The sequence below is a fragment of the Folsomia candida genome, unplaced genomic scaffold (assembly GCF_002217175.1).
Source record: "Folsomia candida strain VU population unplaced genomic scaffold, ASM221717v1 Fcan01_Sc007, whole genome shotgun sequence".
In the NCBI taxonomy this organism is placed as follows: Eukaryota; Metazoa; Arthropoda; class Collembola; order Entomobryomorpha; family Isotomidae; genus Folsomia; species Folsomia candida.
Genome location: NW_019091199.1, coordinates 4,071,052 through 4,082,389, shown reverse-complemented (window position 1 = coordinate 4,082,389; position 11,338 = coordinate 4,071,052). Strand labels below are relative to the sequence as shown.

The window sequence follows — 11,338 nt, the reverse complement described above, 5'->3', positions numbered from 1 at the left end:
TAATACATGTTTCCTGTTATTTTCAGAGGAAAAGTGGGGACGACGGAAATCAAATTGTTGGCTATGGGAATCATGCACACGTTGGAACGTAGGAGTAAAAATGTAGAAGCTCTCCGCAAACTTTTCCCATTCAGAGAGCTCATCATTGGTGAACGGCTCTCACTCGGCGCTTTCTTAGCTGTGGATGTGGTCGTGGTGGTGAAAGCGTGGAAGTGGAGTTTGACAGATGGGATAATAAAGTTGATAAATAGACCTTTGTGCTCTGCCACTACTTAGAAGCGCTGGGCTAATGCAGCCCAATCATCCACCAAAGAACAGGACGAGGAGGACAAACAAACATACACACATGTATACGAGCCGAATTTATTTCGCCCGATTTTCGACATGAATTTCGAATTCCGGTCGACTCCTATTTTTGTTGTGTCTACAGTGCAACAATAGCCACGTAGAGTAGACTAATAATATTATACCTTTCCGCACGATGTGGAGTAGATCATGTCGGATTTGTGACGGGCGGAGTGGGATTGATGAATTTTGGCTTTCTGACCTGTCCTTAACTTTCTCTTTCTTGCTTTATGCTCCACTCCACTCCGCAACATCGTCATCATCATCGTATGAAAATAAATAATATTTCTCTCCCTCCTGTTCCTCCGACAATGCTATTTATAAATGTTCCAGAGTGTCAAGTACAAATTACTTTTATTTACGTTACACGTCATAAATCCAATGAATATGTAGTCACTTAACATACATCTTGCACTTTAGCCTGCATCTGCTGCATGCGCTTCATGGCTTGGTCTCCCGAACACGTACAATAGTCTTTAATATATATCTTTAATATATATTTCTTATATTTAACGAGAACAGACAATATTGAGATGCAACACCAAAAATCCGTCCCATTTCCTCTCTTCATGCATAAATAAGTGTACGGAATAAGAACATCGAAATATGTACGTACGTTACAGGGGTACAGGTACAAAAGGTTACGTTTTGTTGATATAGATAATGAAATAATAAATGTCGCTGGCTCGTCACCAAATAAACCCATTTCACATTTAATCACGTCACATAGCTGCGAGATCGAACAAAGTTTTCTCCCCATGACTTTTCAGAATATGTACATTTAATCAGTCAACCTCACCGCAACAACGACGGGATGAACAACACCAAGGACCAACAATGAGGGCGACGACGACATTGAATTTCATATACGCAGTGTATGTACACCGAACATTATTAAGTATGACAACAAATTGACAACCACATTCTCGGGATACATCGATCGACTTTCTCTCGTTTTGACACTTTTCACATTCATCCTTCAGTGTCATAAAAGAGAGTAGTATGGGAAATATTTCAGTTATTCGGGTCAATCAATTTTATGTATGAGGCGCATATCGCCCACCATTCGACGACGACCCTGGCTCCTCGGCTCTCTCCTCCTTCTTCAATCCGAATATTCTCCATTCTCACACCAACAAAGAGCCAACAAAATAACGGAGTGAGGAGCGGAAGAAGGAGCCATCATCCTCAGTTATTCTTTAGTTCTTCTTGAGTAGGTTAGTGAAGTCTCTCATGGGAATGCTGACTTGTTGGCATCGATTATCCTTCCTGGCGCCACTCCCAACCCCGATCACCCCGCAGCCCATGATGCTCGAGGGGGTCGTCGTGCCAAGGACGTGGTGATCACCATTCAGGCCGTTGGGCGAGGGGGTGACGGTGTTTCCGAGGGCAAGATGTTGTTGATGGTCTCGGGCGAGGGGCTCTTACTTGGTTGACTTCGAGACGACTCCGCCGCCCTAAACTTGCTCCTGAAGTGGGTGGGAGTGATGAAGAGGGCCCTTTGCTCGCCCGTGGTGGGACCAATGCAGAAGGTCTCCCCGTTGCCGTACTTGGAGCTCCGGTTGCTGCGGGCATTCCGACGAACGCTGTTTGCACTGCGACGAGCAGCAAACCTTCTGTACTGCCGACGAATGGCGTCCCTTACATCACTGCTCAAAAAGCAGTAGAGGACCGAGACAAAGATGCCCTGTTCAAATAAGGAGACGGAAATTTAATTGACGCATTGTGTATGGGAGGCTGTGGTGGGTTGGATTAATTGGATAAGATCACACACAAAGGCGGGGACACAAACTCATTCATGCTGATGGTGAAGTGGTGAGGGTACATACAGCACTACTTTCATACATGCACATACATAGGTGCTCATATGTAACTGCACGGGGGCGAGTACTTATTTTGTAAACTTGAGAGCTACATTGAAATTCACTTATGTTCTCACTCACTCAACACTTACGCAATTCGAACTTACATAATGAAACTCCTGCTCCAATAAGCTCATCCTTTTCATTTCATTGACCATGTAAACACAATTCGAGAACTATCTACGCAGATAAATTCTCAATGCACGGGTGATTTTCGATCTGTCATGCAGACTCATAGATATGTGTCTGCTTTAAACTAATGTAAGCTATGTTCTGGCTGGTCAATTATTGACGCCTTGCAAACATCATCACCAAGCGAGTGGACACATACATACGTTTGGCAGGACTGCTGGAAGTTTGTACATATTATTTGGGCGACGTGGGTTCATATGAATGATGGGAAGTGGAAATGGACATGGACGTGTACAAACGGTGGGGCGATGGAACTGATTAAAGGGTGAAAAATGAGCCGTCAAAGGAATAAAATCTCTCCGGAACTCAATCTTGGCTGCATCAAGTCTGACCGGAAAAGCGGAAAAGCAAGGCGACAGAAAAAGGGAAAAGCAAACCGTCGTCGTAACTTGTTACTGACCTGTGTAGACTGGAATACTGTGTTAAGAATGACAAAAGTTCGCTTCATCCCTCCCCCCGGATTGTAGAGGAAAAGGAGGTTGTTTATCCCGAGGAGTGGGAACAACAATATAGTTGCTTTAACTGCTCGTCTGAAAACCACAAAAAAACCACAAACGAGTTGAGTATTGATTTACGAGTACAATTTTGGCAGACACGTAAAAAGGTGTTTCGTTGACGGTCGTATGGCTCCGCTGGACCAAGTTTTTATTCACAGACAGTACTTTCACTTTTGAATATTGATCGAGGTGGCAGAGAACAAATGAATCTGTCAATGCCACGTACGTAATCTAAGGAATTGGGCCACACCATCCGTGCTGCGAGCGAAATGCTGACGTTTGACCTGACCGCATGCATGAAGTTGTATGTACGGGTAACCAACCCGCCATGACCAAATAACTGCAAGGCTAATACTCTGGATTACATAAGAAGCATATTTGGATTGTCTGGAAGAACTGGGCGTTAGATTTAACGAAATGGTGTGGGCGTAACATGCACATCTGCGCTGCTGCATTACAGAAAATGACGGGTGATTCGCAAGTGTCATAAGTATTATAATTTCGGCGAGCGAAAAATGCATCAGTCGAGCAAGAATTTTGCACACATTTTTTGTGCACATGTTATTTCAATTGAGACGGAGGGCGTATGTTGGGTACATTTTCTTTTGAAGGACACCAGTACAACAACTTTTTCGACTACTTACATTTATTTTTTTTATCCAACTTGTGTGTACCCAAATCCCAAAGAAAAATATTCAACTTGGAAAAGTTTTTATTTCCAAAGTGTAGCAGAAAATCCAAAATTGATGCTAAATCAATGTTTTGCACTCTAATAAAAGTTTACTTCAATCACTTGAGTTTTTCATGGAAATGTTTTTCTTATCCGACCAAGTGTTTCAATAATCGAACAGCATGAAGGTTTTTATCGAAATGCGCGACAACGGACGACACTAAAGTTAAAAGATGTCAAGGGGATCGCTTTTCTCTCCAGGAAGAGAGAGGACATATTGGGAGAAAGTTGCAAGTTGCATAAATTTCGTATCGTGTGTGGCCATGTTGTGTGTGCGGTCAATGCTGGGCAAAGCGTGCAGGTGTAGTTTTCCCTCTCCACCAACCGCTAATAAAACAGTAAAGAAACTTGTACCACGTTTCCTGCCAGGCACGTACAACACCGTGCTCAATATAAATCAAATTTATGACTCTGGCAATCTCGACATTATTTCCCATTTTCACTACAAGACGGTTATTGCAGAGTTGAGAGAATTCTAATTTCCTTGTCTTCTTTCCTCTCAGAGTTCTGCCTACAAACTATTTTTCGGCTCCTCCGAAAGGTGAAGGGAACGGCTGAGAAAGATCTAACACAACAATTTGAGAGAGGATCACAATTTATTTCATAAACAGAGTTGAATAAAATCTGACTTTGATCTTAAATTTTGCTCTGCTTTCCCCAACAGGGTTTTAAAATTGCAATTTTAATACGGCGCTATACGTAACATGCAAGTCGTATCTCAAGAATTTGCATTTCTGATTTAACCCCATTCCCACAGGACTGTCTGCAGCTCGTAAAATAAGAATTTTACTAATGTATTTAGTGTACAAAATTGCTTTCCCCACAAAACTCACCTGAACTGAGCAGCATCTCCGGATGAAGTGGACAGCTGAATTTTGGTCAAAAGTATTCTCATAATGTTGATGAGAAAGAGAAGATTGGCCTGAAAAAAAGAGCGTAAAAATTATGATAAGTAGGTAACTTCAATATTATTCTTATCGTGCTTATCAGAAAACTTAGTTTAGTTTACATGGCCCATTGAGAATCTGTGAGAATAATAATGAAACGAGGCACATCTCGGTACTCATAGCAAGTGGGATTTCATGCTGGATATAAATATATATGTAGATCGAAAGGGTTATCCTTTCCATAGCTGGCAGTGGGTAGCTCAGAGCCATTATTATTGACTTTTCCCTTCTCCTCGTACAATGCAAGGATAAGATGTGCCCAGTTTAATATTAGTTTTCTCCAAAGAAGAACGCTCACTCTTGGCGACTTTCTTCCAAATTCAGTCAAAATTGTTGATTTATGACTGCTGGCGTTGACCAAGGTTAAAACAGATAAGAGGAACGTGGAGGACGCCACGAAGGAGGAACGACTTACATATTATACGTACGTTGCCACTACTTTATGCAAAGCACATACATCCATACGTAGCGTGTCGACCGCTTGACACGACATCTTAGAATTTTAAGTGCAATATTTAATTTAGGAAGTGTCTGGTATTACGCAAATGTATATGTCGCCTCTCCTCCTCCTCTTGCTCTGAATTCCAAATTAAGGGGCAACCACGAATGCTTTACGGTCTGCATGTGCATACTTAGGTACATATTAATCCTCTCTGGACACTAAAATGTGACGTACCACGAGAGCACATATCATTGGCCCGAGCAGCACCCAAATGTACGGTTGATCACTGTAATCCTTCCAGCATTCCACGGGATGAAACATCTCCATCGCCGAAGCCCAACTGCAGATCAGCACGAGTGGAAGTCCTGTTTGAAACAGAAGGATCAGAAATTAGACTAGTTCACACAACACCCAGACCACTGTACATAATAATAAGCCCGGCCCGGCACTCATGGTCACGACCAGTGCAAACTATCTGGATTATTGGACCCACTTGGCTACGCAAGAATTGTCCTTCCTCACTTAAGATATGTAGCCCACCAGTTATGCAAGAAAAATGATGGGAATACTTGCAGTGTTGAAATTTATGAGGTAATTAACGTACAAAAAGATTCAAACAAAAGAGGTTTCCCATGCAGAACATTCTGATGGCGTGAGTAGAGGTGGCAGCGTATGTGGCAGCCTGGAGCATTTCACGTAAGCAACTGTTATCTCCTCGAATGACAAAGATTGCAACCCACACAAGCGAAGGGAGAGGAAAGGAGGAAGGCCAAAACGAGTCTTGTGTGTAGCTTCTGAATTTCGCATTCTCAACAAAGTAAATTTTATTCGCTCATCGCATCGCGTAACCGTGAAAGCATTTCGCCAGCCAGCCACCAGTTGATTACTTGGAGATAATGTAATTGAAAGACTTACCCCAACCGACGGCGTAGTAGATTTTGAAAGGAGTGCCCTTGTCGAATACGTTGGTTGTTAGCTTCCCACTTAATGCATCGTAAAAGAGCAAGAGTTAGAAAGTTCGTCAATTTCCCATTACTACGTATGTATTCTGGGGTATGTACTTACTGGAGGTACACTCCTTGTAAAAACATCCAGTGGATGCTTGTAACTGTTGCGTACAAGTTGATGGATAGCACGGTTTTGCACACGAAATCCTGAAAACGAAAATAATTTCATCGAGTTGTTTTTGCTGCGTGGTGAGTGACTTTGTGAAAAATGAAGAGTTCTAAAAGCGTCACAAAGGGGTTGTTTCATTGCGATTTAAAGTGGTAGCTGGGGAGGTCGGAGGATTCCTGGAAGAAGAAGAAGAGCACTTCTCCCAATGAATCCTATAAATATAACGTGTTCACAGGAAATTCTAAAATAATTAGTGCTATATTTAGAGCACTTGTACATCTGTAGGCGCATAAATTTTTATACGCATAACTTAAGATGAGAGGATTCTATTTATGTAAGTTCTATTCAACAACATTTCTAATTGCTTTCACTTGGCTTTCATCCGAATTTTAGTGGGTGTCCCAGATACAATAAGATTCAACATTCCGTTCCAAATTCCATGCTGAGAGCACATAATCTGCGAATGTCTGATTCACGGAATACGTAAGAGGGCAATCGGCACGAAACTATTACACACGCCATGCACAACAAAACAGAGAGAGAAGGTAATACTCACCACGTTGCGGTAGTGTTTCTCGCGATGGAAAATGAAGGGTTCCGTGATGACCACGAGGAGGATACATCGCAGAGTCAGGGCGACCATCAGGTGGACATGAACGGTAACACGGTCGCAGCGCAAACATCTGAAAGTGAATGTGCACATAATTGTATTAAAGCAGGTTAAATTACTTTAAATTGCACACACAAGTGCCAGGAAGAAGTCCATTCTGACAACGGCAATGCCACGGAAATTGCCCAAATTAAATTCAAACCCATCTTTTGTCCTTGTTGTATTCAGATATGCTCACATTTTCCACTTGCATCGATGTATGTACATGAAGCCACCGTCTGGGAGAAGAGGAGATAAGGAGGGAAATTGACACGCTACGTGTGTATACATACGAACGTAGGTATAAAGATAGCGGTGAAAGCCATCCTCCATAAATATGTATGTATACGTCCCCCATTAGCTCAACGCCACTGGGCGCATTATTGGCCTGCGGAAGGAAATTGGCTACTCTGGCTTGGCTTTTCTCCTGCTCTTGAGGCAGGATTATTGCACGGACACGTACGAATTTGCGTGGGCTAAGGCCCATATTATTAGTGCCACGTTTCATCCTCATCCTGTGCATTAGAGTGAAAAGCGAGGTTGTTGTTTGCAACTTTCTTAAAAGCTTTTTATTAAACTTTAGCGGAATAGGCAACTCTTGTACATTTTTCACTTAACAAAAGCACTCTTCCTGTCTTGAATAATTGCGAGATTGGTTTATAATCGCCAAGGTCATTGAATGTTCACAGCCCACTTGCTGCGAATTGCTATGCACTCCTTACCCGCCCATTATTTAAACTGTGTGTCTGTCGACGTGGAATTAGGATGGATTAAGAAAGGTCATTCCTATTTGAAGAGGGTATTTCCCACATGTGGGCGTCAATGATCAACGACACTGACATTTCGATGCGAGCAGACAGTTGTGCACAAGTGGGATTAAATTTTTAGAGCTCAAGTGCAGATCAAGTTGACATCTGGTAGATTGGATCTACTCGACCCAACCCCTCGACCGTGGCTGGATTCAAGGCAGCTTACTTTCATATTTGAATGGGCTCATCTCATCAGTGCTCTAAAATGCAAAGTGATCTTGATCTCTCGCTTGTCAGATCTAAGCAATTCAATCAAAATTTGTTTATATGATCCGAATCGCTCAGTCGTTTTCTCCTTCGTACTTTTTACAGGGCCAACAATGTCCATCTCACACCTTAGAAGGAGCTGCCAAGAGTGTAATGAGGTAGTTACTTATTTGGGAGAATTGAAACTGGCTGAGCACTTTAGTCACACATGACAAAATATTCGTAAACATTCTGCTAAATATGAAAGGTCTGAGATATTCGTGCATGTCTCGATACAGCGACTCAGTCCGCGTACACTTCTGTGACTTTGACTTTCATCCCAAAAATAGTAAATTATGAGCATAAAATATTGAAAAGTTTTAAAAAGTTTGACAAAGTTAAGTCTCGCAGCATGTTCCGATATTGATGCTGATATTCCGTGTAATCTGTATGCAGTATTTGATATGTATTTATAAGCATATCAAATTAATCTACAGGAGCTTCCGAACAACTAAATGCTTAGGAAGTAGAATGCATGCATGCTGACTTTGTTTTTAATTGGCATTTCTTGTTATTGGTGGAGAAATGAGTGGAATGGGAAATGCTGTGTTTGACGTAAGCAATACGGGAAGGAGCATTAGAGGGAAAAGTCTCATACACCATCTGCCGCCTCATTACTTGGTCGTAGAGTCGGCTTAATTTGTAATTTCTCGAAGCAATAAGAAGATGTAATCAGGCAGATCCAGGCTGCGAGGAAGACGGGTGCACATTCACGCGTAGCACCAGTCCAAAGTAATTTAAAAGCTGACATTCACCACTTTCTCCTCACTTTTTGGTAGCCTCTCTCCTCACAAACACTCGACTAAAGGGAAGAACTTTGGAGTCGACGGTCGTCTTTGGATTAAGATTGGAAAATAAGATGGTCAGACGACTCCTTTCAATTGAGACGAGCGTCTCAAGCTTTCATATCCTAAAAAGAAAACTCGTATTGCATAATGTCGACCCGACCCTAAATAATCTCTCATTTTTGCGGCTACATAGTCAACACTCTGCAAAGCCGGGCGGATATGTAACATCCAATCAACAAAATGATCATATTTTTCAAATGTCAGTGCACACAACGGTTGTAATACCCTCGAGTAGACGGTCAGTCGAGCTCAGTGTTGTACAAGTTGTACAAGGACTTTGTCAACTTCATCATGGTACGTTAACTAGGCGGCTTATGCAACTTGTCGTCTTTTAATGTGATACGTATGCGTATTACGCGACACGTAACAGGTATTACTGCGGATGAATGCGACTGATGATGTAACCAAGGACGAGGACAAATGAGCATGCAGACAACTTCAAAGTGAATTTTGAAGCAAAATGCTGAATTGAAGTGGCTCACTTGAAGTAGTAGAAGATGAACAGGGAGGACACGAGACAGACGAAGGAGAGGATTGACCCAATGAATAAGATGTACCGCACTTGGACCACAAGGTCTCGCTCCTCTTCGTACTCGGCTGCCTGAAATCACAAAAAAAGAAAACATTCACAATAATTGTACACCTTCTGGAGACAATATTCGCCACGTGGCAGTGGTGCTGGTGGCGTTAATAATCAATAATTCATTTCTTTTGGAGGGACAAATAATTTTTTCTCCTCGTCAGATCCTTCTCCCTGCGGAGGAGAATATCTAATCCCAGCGAAGATAGAGAAAGATTTGGTGGCAGTTGGTCGGAAGGGAGTTTCTTGCAGTTCCGAGAAGTACTACGACTTCTGGCCTCTTGTCTTAGGAGACTCAAAGAAAGTGAAATAACCATTACACACAATTTGCAGTCTTACGTATCGGGAAGAAGAGAGGGTTTTCACGAGAAATCGTCCCGTAGGATGAGGTAATGGCGCAAAAAGGAGATGAAAGTGCGAGATGGTGGAAATCATGGATCCTGTTCCAATTATTTTGCTCAATTTATGACTCGACTAATATCCTCTCGCTATCGTGTAACTATGCTGGATGGAAGACAAGCTAATGACATTGGCTCTTCCGTCCTTCCAGATCTCCCGTTCAGCTTCCTTAATTCGCAAGTGTAGTTAGTTTGGAGAGGAAGTTCAATTTGTGGCACTTTGTAAAAAAACATCAAAGGAAATAACTGACACATCGGGCAAAATGGTATTTTTCTCAGAAGCCCATGTGTAGAACTGGCGTACGTATGTACATGTATTTATGATGAAAAGTTTGATTTGCGTCGAATGTATTTAGGAATCTCGAAATACAATAAATTATTTCCAAGACCCAAATCAGGAAACAGTGTTATCATTCTTGAACGAGAAGAAAGCCCACTTTCCAAACCAGTGAAACTAATTAAAGTGAAAACACTAACAATGTGAGACCACAATTCCACTTGTTTGCCCTCAACACATCACAAGTTTTCCTCCTCAGCAAGGACGTGCATAAATACAAACATGATATTGTTTTTGATGCGCAGACAATTCTAATATCCTTCGCAGGACGTGTTATCCTAAGGAATGGGTTCAATCTTCCTATAAATCGACGAATATCGACCGCAGCTCATGCTTAAAAGGCAAACCGCATACGTGAATCACATACTTTATTGTTCAAATCTCAATATCTGGATGAAACCTTCACCGCTCTTTGAAGAATTTTAATTAGCAACAATACTGTTGAAACATGAAACTGGCTTCAAACGATTATTGGAATTACTATTTCCATTTCATTTGAGTAGTAAATACACGTGCAGGAACGGATCACGATAGTTAATCTTCCCATTTTGATCTACACATATGTATGTGTCTGAATAGCACACATTTCATTCATCGATTCGAATAGCTAAACTAAACAAGTAGCGAGACAATTGTGGCAGTTTTCTTATTAAAGTAAGCCATCTGTTACGTTTTCTAGCCAAAATACGAAAATGCTAATAAGGAGCAGTGAAGCGAAATAACACAAAATAATTTTTATGGACGAGTTCATGGAGAGCGGCTGAGCTGCTAACTGCTCGGAATCACGTTGGTGGTCATAAAGCACTGATACTGGTAGCTCAACACCGTGGTGGCCATCAAGGCCAGTTGGCCCCACATGGGCAGCTTTCTCGACATCGGCTGATTGATCAGGACCAGAAATACGAAGAGTAAATAGCCCAAATCTCTGCCCACGAACGATAACACCACCCCCGACGATACGATCCCAACCCAAATCCAAGAATCAAAAGGCTCCAGGAAAAACAACCAGCTTGGTTCCTGCAAATTGCTGATTACCTCGCAATATATAAAGTGCATATTTTTGCCATCAGCGTAGAAAACGAGACTATGTGATTCTGGGTGTTCTGCACCGTAGAAGCAATCCATGCAAATTTTTAGTGAAGGTTCCTCCAAACTCTCAAAGTAATCGTCAACCTGAACGAGGGTAAAATTTAGTCGAGTTTGCAAAATCTGCCAAAGCACCAGCATGTCGATGCAGCGCTCCTCAGAGTCAAAGTAAATCTCACACTCGAGCAATCGTGGGAATTGTTTCACGTCAAGTTGGGAAGCGTCCAACGTGTTGAACGCCTTCATGAAGCCTT

The 11,338-nt window shown here is 42.0% G+C and overlaps 1 protein-coding gene across 1 annotated transcript in view; it reads right to left on the bottom strand.

Moving 5' to 3' along the window:
- Nucleotides 1-672: 672 nt before the first annotated feature.
- Nucleotides 673-11,338, bottom strand: part of LOC110852644 (corticotropin-releasing factor receptor 1) — a 28,834-nt gene continuing 18,168 nt past the window's right edge. The window contains exons 5-12 of the mRNA XM_022100751.2: nucleotides 9,166-9,284; nucleotides 6,688-6,814; nucleotides 6,081-6,169; nucleotides 5,931-5,998; nucleotides 5,250-5,380; nucleotides 4,460-4,548; nucleotides 2,800-2,929; nucleotides 673-2,032 (exon numbers count right to left, since the gene is read on the bottom strand). Coding sequence (XP_021956443.1) covers nucleotides 1,697-2,032; nucleotides 2,800-2,929; nucleotides 4,460-4,548; nucleotides 5,250-5,380; nucleotides 5,931-5,998; nucleotides 6,081-6,169; nucleotides 6,688-6,814; nucleotides 9,166-9,284 — 1,089 coding nt within the window. The 3' untranslated portion in view covers nucleotides 673-1,696. The remainder of the gene's footprint in view (nucleotides 2,033-2,799; nucleotides 2,930-4,459; nucleotides 4,549-5,249; nucleotides 5,381-5,930; nucleotides 5,999-6,080; nucleotides 6,170-6,687; nucleotides 6,815-9,165; nucleotides 9,285-11,338) is intronic.